At 40.6% G+C, this 20,403-nt stretch overlaps 1 protein-coding gene across 2 annotated transcripts in view; it reads right to left on the bottom strand.

Moving 5' to 3' along the window:
* ALS2 (alsin Rho guanine nucleotide exchange factor ALS2) overlaps nucleotides 1-20,403 on the bottom strand; it is a 2,167,716-nt gene that overhangs the window by 1,516,545 nt on the left and 630,768 nt on the right. For both annotated transcript variants that reach the window (XM_044075110.1, XM_044075111.1), the window contains exon 9: nucleotides 14,015-14,200. In XM_044075110.1, the coding sequence (XP_043931045.1) occupies nucleotides 14,015-14,200 (186 nt within the window). The remainder of the gene's footprint in view (nucleotides 1-14,014; nucleotides 14,201-20,403) is intronic.

The following is a 20,403-nucleotide window of genomic DNA, read 5'->3' as shown; positions in this document are numbered from 1 at the left end:
TAATGGCTAGTCTGCAAAGGGGGTAAGAATGTGTGCTCCCCTGCTTGTTTATATACCACATGACCGTGGTGTTGTCTGTCTTTACCAGTAGTTGTCCCGGATGAAGTAGGTCCTTGAAGGCTGTCAGGGCATTTTGAACAGCTAGCATCTCTTTTTGATTGATATGTAGATGCATTTGGTTTGAGGTCCATGTGCCCTGAATGCATCTTCTTGCCATGTGCCCCCCCCCCCCGGCATAATCTGATGCATCCGTTGTTAGTGTCTGCCTGGCTGTGGGTAATGTGAATGGCTGTCCCTTGTTTTGGTGACAAGCCTTTGCCCACCATCGAAACTCCTGTTGCAGGCAGGGAATGAGAGTAATTATAGTTTCCAGGTTGTGGCAATGTTGAGTCCAAACACTTTTTAAGTACCGTTGAAGTTTCCTCATATGCAGTCTTGCATATGGAATTAGTAGAATGCAGGATGCCATGAAGCCCAATGCCTACAGAATTTTTCTTGCAGATAACTGGGCCTTTGTTGCTAACATTTTGAAATAGGTAGTCAGTTGTCTTTGTTTGTCTGGCATGAGATAAGCCATCTGGGCAGTTGTATTTAAGCTTGCACCTAGGAATATTCTCTTTTGAGAGGGTACTAGTTTTGATTTCTTTTCGTCGACTGTGTACCCTAGGCATGTTAGAAGTTTTCTCACAAACGCCAGATGCTGTATAAGGATGTCCTTATTCTCTGCTTGAATTAGACAGTCATCCAAGTAAGGATATATTTGTATTCCTCTTTGTTTGCAGAATGCAATTACTGGTGCCAGGCACTTTGTAAAGACCCTGGGCGCAGTAGATAAGCCAAACGCAGTGCAGAGAATTGGTAATGCATTGAGCCAGCCTTGAGTCTGAGGTATCTTCTGCATATTTGTCTAACTGGGACATGCAGGTATGCCTCTTTTAGGTCTAAAGTTACAAGCCAAGCGTTATTGCCCAGCATGGGCAGAAGCTGCTGTAAAGTCAACATTTTGAATTTTGGTATATCCAGGAATGTGTTCAGAATCGATAGGTCCAGTATTGGCCTCCAGGCCTTGTCCTTTCTGGGTACCAAGAACAGTTGAGTAAAATCCTTGTCCCTGCTCTTGCTCTGGCACTTGTTGAATGGCCCTCATGTCCATGAGGGATGAGACTTGTTTTTGCGCCTCTGCCCATTGATTTTTTGGCAGATCTGGCCAGCCGTTTGCCTTTGGCAGGGTATGGAATTGGAACTTGTAGCCTTGTGACACGATATTTAGAACCCACTTGTCCTGGGTTATAATGTGCCAATTTTAAGAAAAAAGTGCTAATTTTCCCCCTAAAGGTGCTGCCAGGAAAAAGTCATTGGGACTGTTTCCTGTAAGGTTGCAATTTGTCTTCTCCACTTTTGGAGGTAGAAGCACCCCATTGCTTTGACCTGTATGAACCTTGCGCCTGTGATCTGCCTGTAGGGCGTCTGGTTCTGCCCCTCTGAGGTCTGTCTGACACAGGAAAGGACCAATTCTTTGTTGGCCAGTGTCTACTAAACCTAGGTGGCTGTACTTGTAAGAAATCTTTGACCGTTTGCATAGATTTAGCCTTGTCCTCCATTTTCTTTAACACCTCTTCTGCCTTAACACCAAACAAAGTATCATGCTGCAAAGGTGCATCTAATAATTTAACTTTAACATGATCAGGCAGATTTTGTTCCTTTAACCAAGCATGCCTTCTAATTATAGAACATGTAACTACGGCCCTGCAGGAGGCCTCTAAAGAATCAAATCCACATTGCAAAGTATGCTTTCCAACTTGTTCAGCTGCATGCAATATATCCTGCATTTCCTTGTTTTCTGCACATTCAGAGTTTAACATTTTCTGTTTAAGCAATGCCATGACATGTTGCTGATATTTGAACATATGAAACTGACAGTTTAAGGCCCTTATAGCCAAGGTAGCAGATGTGTAAACCTTTTTTCCCCATCTATCCAGTGCCCTAGAATCCCTGTCAGAAAGGATAGGGTTTTTTGCAGTGGAAGCCTCAACTCCCTTGGGACCCTGAGAAATAGTTTCTGGGTCTGCAGCAGGGTTTTTAAAAAGGAATTTATGTGAGTCAGGAACCCTGTAATATCTGTCAGGCTTAACAGGAGCTGGAGGTAAGGAGTCGGGGTAAGGCTAGACTCCGAAAATCAATCATCTACAATGTTTAACACAGGAGGGGTGGCTAGTGGCTTGTGCTGAAGTAGTAACAGGAAATCCCTGAGCCTCTTTTTAGATTCTGAAAAATCTTGGCTCTCCCAGTGGAAATGCTCCCTCATGGTATGTAAGTTTTCCCCAAAAGAATAGTCCTCTGGAGGAGAAGCTGAAGGTATGGATTCTTCAGCATCAGAATCCTCATGGGGGGAAAAGAATATTCCTGATCAGAAGAGGAATCAGAAGAAATGGAAACCTGATCTGAAGATTCATAGTCACTCTCTTGCCTAGGCCTCTTATCAGGAGGGGGATGGGAACCCCTGATCAAGGTAATAAAGTCTTTGGCCATTTTGAGCACCTGTTTTTTGGGCATGGAGGCCTGTCCACGTGGCTCTTCGAGTTTGCTTCTTTGCCTTTGAAGGTGCTTTAGTCTTTGCCTTTGAAGTCGGTTTAATGTATAGATGTTTGGGTCTGAATACACCCTCAGAAGCCGGTGCCTGCTCAGTGGTTCTGGACCCATCTGAAGGATTTAGCATCTGAGGCTCCAATATCTTGAATTTCCAGCGGCATGGCCGACTCCATGTGGGAGTCGGTAGCAGCCTGCGACTCTAAAGTAGCAGTAGTCAGGGGCTGCAAAAGCACCTCACTGAGAACCAGCGACTGGCTTAGGAGAAGCTTCGTCGTCGGTTTTGGGCCTCGGCTGTCTTTCTTTTTCTTTGCATTTTTTGTGAACTACTGTAGTCAGATGGCTTTCCAACGACATTTCTGGATAATTAAACCTGCGTCCAAAGTAGTTTAAAGCAAAATCATACAGACGCTTAATAGTGTGTTGGTTAAATCTAGCACAAAACCAACAACCCAGAAAGTTATGATCAGGGCCTAAGCAAGGAATACAGTAAGAATGAAAGTCATTATGAGGTATTTGCTTCCCACAAGAAATTTTTCTGACATTGATTCTGGAGCAAGAAAAAAGTTTCCCCAACGGGGTACTTAGCTTTATAGAAGACTTCGGATCTGAAATTCGAACTCAAAAATCTCAGGAGTCAGCCGACCGGCACATGCGAACTGCTTCTGCTTTGGGCACTGCGCAGTAAGAAAGATTGGAGAAAATGGCATCGGCTGCTTCTTTTATACCCCTGATGACCTGACGTCAGGGAAGGGGCGATGACAGCCGACGCAGGACCCAAGACTTTGGAATTCAGGCCGACTGAGGGCAACCTGCCAGCAGGATTACCCAAATGTAATGACTGCAACAGTGAAACACGAAGAACATCTAGGAGGAATATGCAAGAAACTCTTCATCAGAATCACCAGCGTCCTCCTCAGAAGAACCCTGCACCTTGGGTCTCTTAACAGAGATAGAAAACCAGGGAGGAGCAGGAACAGAAACTCCCTGTGGAGGCTTAAGAGCCATAAGGGCATTAAACAGGCTTTGAGTGAAGTTTTGCCATTCACTCTGAGAATCTTTTGAAACAGGTGAAATATGTTCATTTGTCTGCTCCTTTTTAAGTGGGATGTCCGCCTTGAAAAATTTTGGAGGCTGAGACCCCTGACAACACTCAATAATAGCAGTCAGAACCACTTCCCTCACTAAAATTTGAGGAACACCCCTAGGTTCTTCAGTAATAACCAGCCATAGTTCCCGCTCTACAACCAAAGTGGATGTCTGCAAAACCTCCATGGATGTACGTAGCATCAGATTCATGCTGACCACCGAAGCAGTTGTGCAGAGGAATCCAAGAAAGAAACCAGATGATCCTCTGGGTTTTCACCAGACTAGATACAAAACCAGAGGAGGTGGTACACCGGAAAGATCAGAACAAACTTTCTTGGCCTTTTTCTTCACAGATGGCTAACCCTCTTTCTGGGAAGATCTATAGTATCCTTAGCCAATAGTTAAAGTCATTGGTCCTCTATGTAAATCGCAGGGGAAGAAAGCCAACTCCGCAATGTCTTAGGGACAAAAGCTTGACAAGTTTCACAAGATGCACGGTAGTGGGAAGTGCCTAAACAGAACACTGCTCGTGATCTTTATGAGGATCTGTCTCCCGCACTAGCATTTCCTCTTTTTGGATGACGTCAAACTCAACAACCAGAAACAAGGCAAAACTTGAGAAAAGAAAATCAAAAAACCCCAATGGGGCTTATCTGAAAGTGGAAGAAACCAGCAGACAAACGAGCATTCAGACTGGCAGAAAAGAAGTTCTGAGGATGGTACATCCATACGTCACCTTTATGCCCTACACCGTGCATGGGGAGTGTATGTGTGACGTATGGCATACCAATTATAACCTAAAAGCTTTTGTATACTGGCCAGACGTTGGGCTGCCCTTTGCAGGGGATCCCTATTGTAAAGGACACTGGATCAGTGATATGGAAGGACATCAGAAGTTACATTTGACACTAAATAACCACTGCAGTGATTAACCACTAGGAAAAATCCCAAGTGAGAAAAAAAAATGTGCCTGACAAGCCAGCGACAAGGAATGCAAAAGGCAAGGCTCAAAATACCAAGTTCTGAAGCACTAAGCACCAAACGAGGCCTGATTTCTGAAATCTTATTCCCAGCAATAATGCTTCACAAACTTATGAACTTAGTGAATGTGGCATAAAGAATAAAGTGACAATTTATAAGACTCCATTTTTGCAAACTTGGTTTTATTAGATTGGGAAAACCAGTTTGTTTTTAAGTCTCAATTCATGCACAAAATATTAAAATATCTGAGAATTTTGGATGATATACTGGTGCTATGGAGTGGTACTGAAATTGAGCTAGTTGCGTTTTTGCATTATTTGAACAAAAGCACTAGGTATCTATCATTTACTCACAGAATTCATCAATTGGAGATTGATTATTTAGATATTCTATTCAGGAAAAAAGATGGTGTTTTGACCTCCACAATTTTTAGAAAATCTACCTTCTCTAATGGGTTGTTGCACTATGACAGTTGTCATCCTCCCCACCAGAAGAGGGGAGTTGTGAAGGATCAAATGTGCAGATTATCAAGGCTCATTAGTGATGATAGTGAATTTAGAAGTGAAATATACAAATTGATCGGAATGTTCATGAATAGGGGTTACCCTATTAAAATGTGACTACGTATCAAAGAAGTATACAGGTGTAGGTCTACTTTGTTTTGTCCTATATTGATGCGAGATGCTAGTGTTACAGATGACAACAATAAATTACAAGTGAACAATAAGGTTATGGTAGTAAAATATAACCATGATTGTTTAGAAATATTAAGGATTTTGGAGACCGCTTGGGACATTTGTTTTGATGCAACACTTAGACAAAAAGTAGGTGACAAGCCACATATAGTTTACAGTAGGGGCAGGAACGTGAAAGATTTGCTGGAAACGAATGGGTCAAAATAACTAAATATTACAGGTCCCAAATGTTTAAATGTGGACACTGCAATTATTGTAAATTTGTTAATGATGGCCCGTATGTGGCTGTGGAAGGTTACCACCGCACTCTTGATTGACCCGGAAGATGTACCTGCACTACCATGAATGTGGTATATATAGCAACATGCAGTACATGCTTGGCATTCTATGTGGGGAAAACTACCCGTAAACTTAAGGACAGAAGTTGTCTGTAGTCACCCGGTCGAAATGTATATGTCTTGAACTGTCTGCCAGCTGCCCTGTCACTTCTGCCGGATTCTGGATCAATGAGATGGCCGAGGCGGAAAAAATCGGCCGGTAAATGTAAGCTGATGTGTACATTCAAAGCATCGTACTCTTAGTAAAGAAATTTATAAATGCATAGAAATGTTTTAAAATAGTAGAGAACAAACAGAAAGGGAAGGGTATGCTAATATAGTTGAAGAAAAATGCCATCCAAAAAATACATAGGTATTAGGAGGAGTAAAACATCTACATATACCATAGAAGTACAGGAGTTCTACAATCCAGCTAGCAGATGAGAGGTAGTACCCTAGGTACATAGATAGAAGGAGCAAGGGTGTTATGGATGTCCAATGCATATGCTGTGGAAATCCCTCCTAATAGTTGAGCAGTAATGGAAAAGTCTAGGGGGGATGCATCTAACTAGCCACGGAGGAATGGGATCCGCTATTATAACTAACGGAGGCATGCAAACAATAATGTAGTATAGGAGTCTTGATCAATGCTTGGCTGGTAAATGCTGCTGAGGAGGTCAAGTAGAGGTCAATAATGTTCTGTTGCCACTCCTGTGCAAAGCTGTGAAGTAGTGGGAATGTTTAGGTTCCAGAGCCCTCGTAAAAATGTTCTGTGATGGCTGTTTTGATGTCTTATGTTCCTTTTTATTTCTGTTTTGTGGAAAGGGAAATTGTCTGTACATCCACTTTCCTTCCCATTCTTTGCATACTCTTTTGTGGATTGCTTTTCTTCCTTTCTGTTTGGATTGTTTACTTGTCCGGTTTTTGGTTTGACGCTTAGGCATGTATCTGTGGATTAGTCTCTTTCACCTCTGTTTTGATCTTTGGGAAGGATGTTTTGGATGGAGGAAAGAAAGGTAGGTAGAAGGATGCCTTAGATTCAGCCATCCTGGGATGAAGCCTTAGGCCCCAACCTATCTAGTAGGAATCTTAGGAAGAGGTTGCACCATGGTGGTTTTGGAAGAGTTTTTTGCACCTCTGGTTCCTAATAGCCAGTAGGTGACCAGTTTTCCATGACCGGGTGTTGAGTCAAATGCTGGTTGTTGAGGAGGTGCTGCTTTTGCGGGATGGGAAAGTTCACTTTGAAAAGCTGTATGTGAGAAAATAGGCTGTTTTACTGGTAATGATGGTCTCTAGGTTAGGTGGAGATCTTGAAGCTCTGAGGGTTGATGGTGGAATAGATTCACTATCTATGTTATATCTTGGCTCCTCTCTAGGACACTGCTGATGCATGGAAGCTCTGTTTGGTACTCCAGAATGCAGGCAAGTATCCAGTTACTCACTCATTTTCCTCTTAGAATGTTAGTTCTATCCGAGGTCATTATTTGTTCCTGCATAGTGAAATGAACGCTTTTATTTCGCGGCAGTCTGATTTAATTATATGATGGCCTTTGCAAAAGGTCTTAAGGTTTTAGGTTTGGAATGGGTTGGTGCAAAGCTGCTATGTGATGTTCCAGGCAGAAGAAGGTTTTTTAGAGTTTTATGTATGCATCGAGACTATGTGAATTTTCATCAGAGCATCAAATAATAATGGTTGAGTCTCGAGACAGTTAACCTCCTTAGCAGACTGGTGATTTTTATCATGGCCTTTCAGCATCAAGATTCGGTTGCGCATACATTTAGGCCTCCTCTCGTGGAAATTGATATCAAGTCCACCTGCATATGTGGGTGGAGTGGGGGACCTGAAGGATTCCATCAGTTTCCATACTTGTGCAGATAGATTGATTTGTGATGTGGGTGTAGGAAGTGAATGAGTCTATTGATTGAAATCTGTTAATTTCTTTGTGATTTAGTTGAGATAGTCTAAAAGAGCTCTGTAAGTGCATCCTGTGTTGGTGGAAAATGCCGTAAGTGTCTTGTCAATCCTGCTCTTAGTTCACGGTACCAATACAAATAGTACCTGGATGTTGTAGTGTGGAGCCAGATTGGTGTTCAAAAGTCCAAAGTCATTCTGGTATTCTGTCTGGCCTGGTCTTTCTATGTGTGTTTGCCAACTTTTGTGCAGCATTGTTATTTCATGTAATGGTGATCTTTGAGGATTGGGAATGGTCTTTTTTAAGCTGTTTTGTGGAACATTTCCCATGGTTTTTTGTTGCCAGGGTGCCCCACCATAGGTTTGGAGTCCATAGGTCATTGTCCAAGGTGTCCTTCATGTTAGGTCCCTGGCATGCCGTTGAGGGCCAGCCTGCTTCTGTCCACCACTGGAACTCTGGGTTTTGGGTGTGCCTTTAGAGGTTCTGTGTTGGGCATGGTGCCATGGTAACTGTAGCTGTGGCTGTCCCATATGGTTTTAGGCATTTTCTTGTGTGTTTTCCTGTGTGGCTTGGCAGTTAAGCCTGCAGCATTTCGCCATGAATTGCATCTGATGCTGCAGGATATGCACTTGAGACTTTCCAAGAGTTAATTAACAATGCTTGTTTAATCATCTCTTTTTAAGAATTGTCAAACTGTGTTTTCTTTCTTTTGTTTAATGCTTTGTTAATGCCAATGTTTTAAATTTGCTGTTGTTGGGATGTGATCAGCCTTGATTTTTGTAGTATGACTGTAATTGGGTTAAGCATTTGCTATCTTTGCTTGTTTGTAACCTTGACTTTTCCTTGCTATCTGTGTGTGGTAGATAACCCAAAGTCATCTTGTAAATGGCGATAATTTGGTTCTGTGTTGTGAACTTCTCCAGGTACGCTGACCAGGGGCATGATGGGTAGATAACTGTATCCCATCCTTGAAATCTAAATGCTCCAGCCAATTTTGGTCATATGGTATGCAAAGAATCACCTCCTATCTGAGGGGAAATAAAATTATGCCTCATGGTGATGCATAGAATTACATGCCGTATATAAACCCAGCTTTTGCAGCACTCCTTAGAGTCATGTGTTTTTTGTTTGGCAAAATTTGCCCTGTGTGGTTTATGGTTAGCAGGGCGTTAGGATTTGGTTTTTACTAGGTTGTAAGAGGAAGATGTCTGTGTAGAACTCTGTCTGGCTGTTTTTATTACTCTTTTTGTCTGATAATCTTTTCTAATTTTTTGTAGCGTTCATCTTTGTGTTATTTTTGATTTATTTGCTTTGTTTTCATTCTGGAATTTTTTTTGTGATTTGATTTGGAGGCAGGTTTATGGTCTATGTTTTGGTTTGCAGGTTTGTCTGGTCTGATGATATTAGTAGCCTTTTGGCTGAATAAGGTATTTCTGGTGAAATGGTGCTTTCCTTGAGTAACTGCTAAGTGCCTGTCCCTGGTAGGCGCCCTGTCCTGTTGCAGTGTTGACACCTGTTGCCACTATAGTGTTTGTGCCTGTGCCTCGTGCCTGCTACCCCACCCCCTCCTCTTTCTGCCCTGCCCTCCTAGATTCCTGCCCCCGCCTTGCTACCATCTTTCCCCTTTTCACCCCTTTTTGACAGCCCAGGGGCTTTTTCCTCAGAAACCTTGACCTGCAACCTGTAGTGCTGGTTAAAAACGAAAGAAATCTGCCTTTGTTTGTCTTTTTTTTCATCTTTGTCCATTTTATTTCACCCTGGCATCTAGGAGTTTTAATCTGCCAGGATCATCTGATATAATTGTTTTAGCACTTGAACATGCAATCTGGGGCCTGTTCTTTCATTTGCCGATGCTTATTAACCTCCAGTAACTCAATGGCCTGATCTAAACACCCTCAGTGCATCGGTACTACATTTTTAAGGAATGGTTACTAACCTGTTGGATGTTATTTACCATTTAATGCACATCACAGTTTAAAATGACTGCACACTGACTCAGCTTATTTGATCAAGCATTCATCTTCTCTAAGCTGGTATTGGATCATACTAGTTTAAAGAAAGCTCTAGTACTGGCAGTTTTGGAGAGCTTTTAGTTTCTCCTGGAGGACCTTTAAGAGTGCAGAGGACTTTGGTTTTGTGGTGAGCTGCTGCCTTCTGCAGAGGGAATGTAAAAATTCCTTGGCAAGGCAGGTGGGGATGAGGTGGTGATGAGTGTATGGCACCCTGTAAAATCTATCTGGTTGGCGCTGCATGGGGGTAAGTGCAGCGGGCTCCTCAAAAGACATCGTTAAAGGGCAGAAATACAGGCAGAACAGAGGGGAGGTTAAATCAGTGTCAGGTGCAGAGGAAGGAAAGAGAGTTAAGCCTTTTCTAGAATCTGAAATTATGTCCTTCCATGGAATTTTTGAGTCCTGGAATCTCATCCCAAGTTTAAATTCCTTCTCTGGTGGCTCTCCCATTCTGATTGTCTGAGAGGATCTTCTTCTTCATTCTTTCAGAAGCCTCTCTGGCTGGTCTGTAATGTCTATCTGTCTGGTCACTTTGTCATCAGGTCACAGGGGCTCGGGGCTCTGCCTGCTGTAGGCCTCTGGGGCTGGGAGGCCTGCTCTCCGGGTGAGATTGGGATCCCCTATTAGGGGAGCCCTTCGAGAGCGGGATCTTCTTGTGATGAACTATCCAGTGTGCTGTGTGTGAGGGGGTTTGGCAGGCACTGATTTGCAGGATGGGCTGCTTTTTTGATGGCAGCAGGAGCCTTAATAGGTAGCTTGGCTGGAGGCCTGCAAGTGCTTTGGCACGTGGGGCTAGAAGGGATGGTGTCTGATAAATCACTAGGAACCACAGTTGTAGGCAAAATTTCTGAGGCTGATTCAGGTAAGGTAGCAGGGCCTGGAAGGTTCAGGTAGTGCCGGTGGTTTAAAGGTGAGCCCACTGGTTTTTGTTTGAGCGCGACAGGTCGTGCTATGTTTGGACTTTCAACCGTTAAACCTCTCCACTCCCAGCAAATAAATTCTTTTTTTCTTTTAACTTTTTCTTTGAGTTGGGTCATCTTTTGTTTTTAATGCGTAAAATTCAGGGCAAAAACTGTTGTATAAAAACTCGCAAATCCCCTAAAAAGCTTCGGTTGGAAGGTGCAGGCGCAAAGGGAAGACAGGTAAGAGCTGGTAAGGCCTCTTCAAACAAATAAGGGGAAATCTTGGAGTACAATGTCAGAGGTGAGTATAAGTTTGAGTTATGTGTTTTTTCAGTCTTGACTTTTATCTTTTTTCTCCTGCCCTAGCAAGCAGTAGCAAAGAAAAGCGCTTTGAGCTATTTAGTAGTTGGTAGTATTAGTAGTCTCTGGTTCCGACCGGCGGCACCCAGCGCAAGCGCTTCTCCGGGGCATTCCAAGAAAGAGACTGAGAAAATGTGCGCCGCTGTGATGCCTTTATACGGCACCAGCAGAGATGCGATGCGGTGAAGTCGACGACATCAGCGAGCGACCCAGACTTTGGAATCTGGCGACCCGAAGGGCTGCTGGCTGACGACACAACAACCATTGTTATGACTGCAGATGCATCCATGAAGGACATCTGCCGAGTATGTTAGGGACCATCAAGAAAAAGAAAACTGTCAGTGCATTGTATAACCATTCAATTATTTGCACTAATTTTAGGAGATTTTTTATTCTTTATTATTGACCAGGTGGTGAAAAACCAGAGGAGTGGTGATTATAAGCTGGCTTTAGAGCTAAGTGAAGGTGGCAACTAAGACTCAATGCCAGAACTTTTCCAGGCATCAATGACAACATATCTATTGTTCCACTTTTGAAGCAGAGAGCTTTGAATATTTGAATATTTTTCACAGCAATGGTTATTCCACTCCACAGAGGAGGAGCCACAACTGACCCTGGTAGCTATCACCCCATAAGCCTGACTAGCCTGGTCCGCAAGGCTATGGAGCGCATCATCATGGAACACATTAACAAAGACATTGGGAACCTCCAAACACTTGACCTGACCCAGTTCGGCTTTGTTAAGGGCAGATCATGCCTACTAAACCTGGTTGACTTCTTCGAGACAGTTACCAAGGCCATAGACGAGGGAAAGGTGGTTCACACAGCCTACCTTGATCTCGCCAAGGCGTTCAACACCATTACTCACTCGGGTATTATAGAAAAACTCACCAGCCTGAACATAAACCCCTACGTCATAAGATAGGTTGCCAACTGGTTTACAGACAAAACTCACACGGTAAGAATAGCGAGCTCCAGGTCTGACTCTAAACCAGTCACAAGTGGTGTCCCACAAGGCTCAGTTCTGGGACCCCTACTGTTTAGCATATACTTCTCAGAAGTACAGGCAAACACAGGAGGACTATGGCTAACCAAGTTCGCCGATGACTGCAAACTGGGAGCCATAATTGACTCTCCGGCTGACACAGACATCCTCCAAAAAGGCCTTACTGAGACGGACACCTGGTGTCAAAGTCATGGCCTCAAGCTAAATGCCAAAAAATGCATAGTCATCCCATTTGGGGAAAAACAAAACACCCACGAATTACCACACAGGCGGCAACCCCCTTAATACAGAAGAGGTAATAAGACATCTGGGGACCCAGGTAGACAGTAATCTCTCCTTTGAAAATCATATTGCCAAAGTAGTTAGGAAATCCTACTATGTGGCCCATCTAATTACCAAGGGGTTCGCATCTAGAAATAAAGAGGTTATAGTGCCCCTCTACTCGTCACTCATCAGACCCATCATAGAGTACAATGCCCCATTTGGGATGTACCTCACAAGACACTTCCAACAGCTTGAAAGACCACAAAAGCACCTCACACCAAGAGGATTACTGGCCTCAAACATATGTCCTATGCAGCCCGACTGAAAAAACTCCGGCTGTACTCAGTGGCATATCGCTTACTCAGAGGTGATCTCTGCCTGACTTACAAAGCCATGTCCAACTCAGAATTGATGGACATGCTCCACCTAAAGAAATCCAAGTCACGGTGAGCCACGTGCTCTAGTGAGCTAAACCTTGTCACAACAATAAATAGAACATGCTGGATGGATACATTCCTGTCACAGAGACTCCCCATGCTTTGGAACAAAATTCCTAACAACATTAGGCAGAGCCCCTCACTAACGCTCTTCAAGAGAAGCCTTGACGAGTGGATGGGTAACAGAAAGTACACCCCTGGGATCACTTCATTGGCTCTGCTTGACAGAGGCTCAGTTAATCAATGGGGCGGCGAAAGCCGACACACTCTGGCTAGGCTTACAAATGCCCTCAGGCAGTTAGCCTAGTACCTACCTATGAACCTATGACTATATATTTTTATATGTTTTTATATTTTTTGTGTTTTTTACTTGGGGGGGGGGTTGACTATGCATTTAATATGAACTTTTTAAATACATTGTAATTTTTAAAGGCAGCAGTTAACATTACTGTATGATGTCACTTCAATAAGCTTTAAAAGGGAAGTGATGTTTATTTTCTACGACTCTGATGAAGCCTGGGATGTGCAGGTGAAAGCGCTCATTCGTTTGGTTCAATTTGAATAAAGCAGTGTTTCGCTTTTTCGGGTTGTGGTGTGCCCTTCTTTTTTATTTTTTTTGTGTTTGGTGATAATTTATAAGACCTGGCTGAAAAGAAAGGATAAGGTTAAATGGGAAAGGAAGGCAGGATGAGCAGGAGGTGCAGGATTGTGTTTCTGGAGCAGGCATGCAAGATGTGGGCATATTAGAAAAAAACAGAGCAGAGCACGCTTGGGAATTCTACATACGGCACATAAAAAGAAGACAGCATCTGGAAGGAGAGAGAAATAAACATTATCAGACTGCTGAGTACGTGTTAAAAACTTCATCACACAAAATTGGAAGGGAACAAAAGGAATACTGGAGCACAAACTACACATGAAGTTCCTGGACAAGGGGAGAAGGTGACAAAACTGACTAAAAGGAGGAAAAGAGGAGTGGGAAAATGAACAAAAAAAAAACAATGAAGTGAAGTATTACAATAGTACAAGAGCAAAATCACGCTAAAATGAATGACAAAGTGAGCCCAAAGGGAAACCAAGAGAGGAGAACAGGGATAAGCTAGGAAACGAAGATGCCAACCATTGTGGTGCATCATACATGATGACAGACATGAATGTAATATACTGTGTACATTTAATAAATATTAAGAACAAAAAGTTACTTTCAGGACACTGTTTTTGAGGATAATTAGCAGAAAATGAGAATTAAATGTATATAATGAAACGTACCCAAGCAAACAGTTTTACCAGCAGCTTTGGAAATATCATATATGGATATACAACTGGTTAGAAACTGGATGTTTAAACAGTTGCATTTGAGAAAAGAAAGAAGGTAGTTTAATTACATGCATTTACATTTCACCAAAATCTCTCAACCCCCTTCATTAGTTCCTGGATTTTTAGAGGAGTACTTACTGCAGGTGAGAAGCAGAGCTGCACTGGTTGGTGCAAAGAAGTGCCATTTCCTTCTGCAAGTGCGTCATCCTGAAAATTCAGTCTGCCACTGTAGTACAGACTCTGCTGTGTTCCATCTCCATCTGCTAAGAACACTGTGTGCTCCTGTCCTGCAGCCAAGTCCCAAACTAATACATCTTCTGAAATCTAGAACAATTAAAAGACAAGAAATATGACAGTTCACTATATGTGTGAAAAGATACAAAGACGGAAACCACCAAAGACTGGAAACTGGTCACAACTACTAAGTGGCTGTCAACACACGACAAGACTACAGCAGCATTATATGTCTTGGACTTAACAAAGACAGCACAACAGCTGGCCAGAGCCACTTTTCATCAACATAGGTCTAAAAATTAAGTGTAATAAAAAAAAGGTTACACAGATCCAAGGCAATGAAGTATGAAAACTGACCAACATTTGTAAGGCATATTCAAGGCCACAGAAAGTCAATAAGTTAGGGAAGTGACCACAAACGCAAAACACTACAGCATAACAAAGTTAAGATGCATAAGGGTACAGTACATAAAGGTGTAGTACATAAACATCTGGCTTTGGGTCACAATGGAAGCAGAATGGAAGCAGGAGGTTAGGAACTAAAACAGGACTGCATAAAGCTACAGCTCCATGTTAGACTTCTGAAACTGACCAAGACTACAAAGATGCTAGTAAAGGTCACAGCAGTGGACATGGTTCAAGAAATGCATGATATGGAAAAAGTACAGTTGTGTACCTACCATAAATGTAAATGTTTGAGTGTATTCACTGTTGCAGTCATTACACTTGGGTTATCCTGCTGGCAGGCTACTCGCAGTCGGCCTGAATTCCAAAGTCCTGGTCTGGCGTCAGTTGCTGTCGCCTGCTCCCTGATGTCAGTGCGCCAGGGGTATAAAAGATGCAGCCGACGCCATTTTCTTCAGTTTTTCTTGCCCCAGATGTCAGGTGCCCCCAAAACGGTAGGCTAAAAAAATCTGATCATAAAAAAGCATGCACATGACCTTCATCTACAAGCAAATACACCACACAGGTTGTATAGAATAGAGAAGTACAGATAAGTCCCAGCAATGAAAGGGGGATGGTGGGAGGGTAACCTGGACTGCAACAGTGAATACACTCGAACATCTACATTTATGGTAGGTACACAACTGTACTATGTTCATCATGTTTCACTGTTGCAGTCATTACACTTGGGTTGAATCCCAAAGCTGAGGTTGGGTGGCTGGGCCTAAATAGAATTAGGAGTGGCTATGAGGCCCTGCAGAACTGCAGTGGCAAAGCCTGCTCTGGATTTAGAGTAAAGAGGTAAGTGGTAGTGCGTTGTGAAAGTGTGCACTGAAGTCCAGGTTGCAGCCTCCAAAATGTCCTTGGTTGGTACTCCTCTGAGGAAGGCTGCTGAAGTGGCTGCTGCTCTGGTAGAATGTGGCCTAATGCCCTTAGGCACCGATTTGCCATGCTGTGAATAGCAGAAACGAATGCAGTGGCCAATCCATTTTGAAATAGTCTGCTTTGAAATAGCTTTTCCTTGCGATCCTGCAGCATATGCCACTAAGATTTGTTCAGTCTTTCTGAAAGCTTTAGTCTTGTCCAAGTAAAAGCATAGCTGTCTGTGTACGTCCAAAGAATGCAGAAGTCTCTCTCCCTTATTCTGCGGATTAGATAAAAGGTTCCACAGCCATTAGTGCCTGTAACTCTGAGACTCTTCTTGCTGAAGTTATTGCTAGGAGAAGAGCTGTTTTCCATGATAAGTATTTTATCTCAGCTGTATTTGCTGGTTCAAAAGGAGGCAGTGTGAGTTTTTCCAAGACAAAATTGAGGTCTGGAACCAAGTGTTTAAAGCAAACTTTACCAACAAACCAAACACTTGAAGGAAATCAGGCTCTGCTCTTGGATACACGCAAATCTTTAATAATCCACAAAGGAAATAAATACTTTTAACGCAAATACTGACAATACGTTTTCGTTTCACTGTCTTCTTCAGAAAGTAAAAAATCAAAGTGATAATACAATTGGTACAACCACCTTTTATACTCAAATATGCTTAACAATTAACGCAGCTTATCAAGCTGCTCTCACAGAGGTACCACCCATCTACGATGTCATCGTCTGAACTGCCGTGTAATCAGGAAATGCTAATGCGGAGGGAGAATGGCATCCCAGGAGCGAGTGCATCAAGTTCTTCTTCTTCTGGAGGAAGACCAAAGGATGGTAAAGCACCACACTTAGTAGATAAAGATGTTCCTACGGTCTTCAGAACTACAGAAAATATTGGATTGGAGACAGCGTTGACGCAAAGAGGTGTTGCCATTCCCAAAAGAGTAGGTGGAACTGTTAACTGTAATCAACCCTTGGAAGCTGGCAATGTGAACGCTCCTAGCAGTCGGGATGAAGGCGAAACCTCAGTGTACTTTAAAAATAAAGCACCGAGGCATACTAGGGACCTTATGGATGTTTTACATATGAAATTTAGTTTCAAGGATAAAAAAGCGCATCTGGTGAATGTAAGTGATAGTAATCTTACTTATGAGTCAAATGTTAAACTGTTAGATGAATTGTTATTTAGATTTAAGAATCTTGAACTGGAAAATGTGTATTTAAAAGAATGTTTAAGTCTGGATATAGTTCCAAAAGGACTTAGAATTTTTAAATATCCAAACAAGGTGAAGGAAGGAGGTGAATTGCACAAAGAATTGTTGAGCATCTTTAATAGATGCGGTTTAGATATTTTAAAAGCTTTAATTAGCGAAAATGAAAGGGAAATGGAGATTTTGTAAGGTAAAATAGATAAGCTGAATGACCGTATTACAAATGATTTACTTTTTTCTATCGAAGATAGTCAAAAAAAGTACTATGAAATGCTTAGAAAGATAGAAAATAGTATTAGGAATATATATGAAAGGAAGTGTAAAAAATTGGATAGGGACATTCAGGAATATAAAGACAATGTTTGCTACCCTTAGCCCAGGCCATATAATTTCAAGAATTCTTTCGGGTATGATAATGAATGGAATGACAATGTACGTGATAGGAGGGAATCTGTGATTGAAAATGACATTTTTATTGAAGTGGATGATGATTCTGAGTTCCCCCAACTAAGAAGGTCCGAAAGAATTAGAAATTAGCAACAAAATAATAATTTCAAAAAAACTATCAGACAGGGGGAGAGGGAGAGGGCGGGGAAGGTCAATGGTGTTTCACAACCAGAATCACAATCAGAATTACAACAAAGAACAGATGCATTGGTAGAAAGCCATCAAGTTAGTTTGGACATTAATGCTAGTCCCAAACCTATAAGTGCAGATGGCTTTGTTTGGAACTTTAATGGTTATATTTTTAATTATAGCCATTTGGATATTGATGAAATTTGTTTTTCTTTATTTTCAAAGGGCTTCAAATTTGTCCCTAATAGGAAAGCGGATCTAACTAGGTTATTGATTGATTTAAAGTTATTTTTGAGAAAGAAAAACTTTGAAATTCTATTTCAAGGTAAACATCTTGCTAAAATAAATAGCGATTTAAAAAGAAAAAGTACATTTAACCCCCCTCTATACCCCCAGTTGAAAAATTTTGAGTCACTGATGGAAAGAAAAATCAGGATGGAGCTGTCTAATGATAAGATAGGCTATAATTTGACTAAGGAAGAAAATATGTTACTTAGAAGATTAAGTAATGATTCTAATATTAGAGTATGTAAACCAGATAAAGGTGGGGGGACCGTAATTATGGATCAAATGACATATGAAGCTAAGATGATGGAACTTTTGAATGATGAAACAAAATATGTTAGAGCTTCCCTAAATGAGGTTAATATTGGTAATAGGAAGGTTATGATGGTCTTGAATGATTTGTTATTAGAAGGTTCTATTGATATCCAGTTGTATAAGTATTTAGAAGTGGAAAAACCTATAACCCCCACTATTTTCGGTGTGCCCAAAGTGCACAAGAATGTTTACAATCCACCTATGAGGCCAATTGTAGCTTCTGCTAATTCAGTGACAGCCCCCATTGCAAAGTGGCTTGATACGAAATTGAAGGACCTATCTTTGTCAGGTAATGGAGTTGTTAAAGACTCATGGTCCTTATTAGTTAATTTAACATCTGAAGTTTTTGAGAAAGATGTCACCTTCATAACTATTGATATTGTTGACCTGTTTTCTTCCATCCCACATGGGGAGGGTATGAAGTGGTTTGAGGAAGCCTTACTTAATTATGGTAAATATAATAATAACGATTTTTATTTAATTCTCACTTTGATGGACCTTGTACTCACCAATAACTTTATATATTATGAAGGGGAATTTTTTAAACAGATACAAGGAATTGCTATGGGTGCTAGATGCGCCCCAACTTATACTAATATTATCTTAGGAGCATGGGAGGAAAAATTCATTATTAACTCCCCTTTCAATCATTGTTGGAAATTATATAAATGCTTTTTAGATGATATGTGTTTCCTATGGACTGGATCTGAGGATGAATTTAACTTATTTTTTCAATATATTTCTCAGTCCACCGACTTTTTGGAATTCACATATCAGATGGATAAAGTAGCTCTTAAGTACCTGGATGTATATATTGGGAAAGGAGAAACAGGTTTCTTTTCTAAAATATTTAGGAAAGACACATTTTCAAATTCATATTTGTCGTATAACAGTGCCCACCCTTATTATCAAAAAAAGAGTGTGATAAAAGGGCAGTTTGTAAGAGTTAGTCGTATGAAATCTAGGGACCAGGATTTCCAAGATGAATGTTTATTGCTGCATAAAATGTTTAAAGAAAGAAATTACCCCTCAGATTTAATCAACAAAATAGAAGAGGTCAAGCAAGGTAGGGAACATAAATTCAAACCCATTTTAGGTTTAGGTAAAGGCTGGGATATCAATGCTGCACAAAAAAGGACTGAACTGGAAGGCAACTTGGTCATTGATTATAGTGGCCAAGCTGTTAAAATTAGGAAAATGTTGGAAGAGGAATGGTCAAGATTTGGGGATTTATCTGATCTTAGGAGCTTGTTTCAACAACCATTGAGATGCACATATAGAAAAGGTAGATGTTTAAAAGCAATTTTTGAAAGTAAAGGTCGGGTAGGGGCGGTTAAATCTGGAAAGGTAGGCACATATAAATGTGGTAGGTGTTCTCAATGTTCGTTTATTTTAACAAAAAATGTAATTTTTATACAAAGCAGAGATATGGTAATTGAGAGCAAATGCTTTGCTAATTGTGAAACCAGTGGTATAGTTTACATTGCTTTATGTAAAATATGTGAAGCCTTCTATATAGGAAAATCCGAAAGGAAACTTAAGAATAGAATCTATGAGCACAATTATGAGATCAGGACAAATTGTGTGAACAATGCCCTTTTTAGGCATAAATTGACAGCAATATTTAATTTTTTTGTGTTAGAAGTGGTAGATAAGGATATCAGAGGAGGCTCATGGGAGACATCAATTGAGTATAAAGAATTGGTTTGGCAATTATTACTTGAAGCTAATAAGACCCCAGGCCTCAATGATATAATTTCCATAGCCCCGGTGTTGAAAATGAGAGCAGCCAAATTATAGGGCTATGGTTATGGTTAATGATATCCATATCTATGTACTGATTTCATAATGTTTAATATCTAATATGTGCAAACATTTCCCCATATTTGTAATTTCTAAAATATGTATACAAAAAAGTCCATGATTTAAATGCGTTGTGCAATTTTTGTGCAATTTATTTTTATACATTCTTATATGTGTCATATTTTCACGTGTAATTTTATGCATTTTTTAACCCTCTTTATTTATAATATGTTTAGATGAATACAATAGTAGGGATATATAAATTGTAATAATATTATTTATCAATTTTAGTATAGATCACTTATCTTAGTGAGTATAGTATTTATTAAAAAAAAAAAAATATATATATATATATATATATATATATAAAATTAGAATTGAACTAAGTAACTGTAGGAAAGATGTACTAGTAATCCATTATTATAATAACATTTTTAAATTAAATGTTATGTTTTTAGTTATTTTTTAATACTAATAATGGTATTGTGGAAGATAACTATTTTCTTACAACACCAGATGGCGCTAATAATGCTTTGAATTCGTTAAAAAATTAATAGTGTTGGTTAAATTATGACAAACTGATAAAGTATCTTTTTAAAAAATCTGTTTATATATTCATATGTCATATTTCATGAATATTTCAAGAATTTTTTAAGTTAGTTTAATATTTATGTATAAATAATGGCTTTTATATGAAAGATGTTAATTGTGTTGAATAAATGTTTTCACGCTAATTTTCTTTAGGTAAGGTAAAAGTTAAAGTGTTATTTCAGGATTAATTGCTTAAGT

Source organism: Protopterus annectens, chromosome 6.part0, assembly GCF_019279795.1.
Source record: "Protopterus annectens isolate FY-2018-M chromosome 6.part0, PAN1.0, whole genome shotgun sequence".
In the NCBI taxonomy this organism is placed as follows: Eukaryota; Metazoa; Chordata; order Ceratodontiformes; family Protopteridae; genus Protopterus; species Protopterus annectens.
This window is presented reverse-complemented; position numbering and strand designations above follow the sequence as displayed.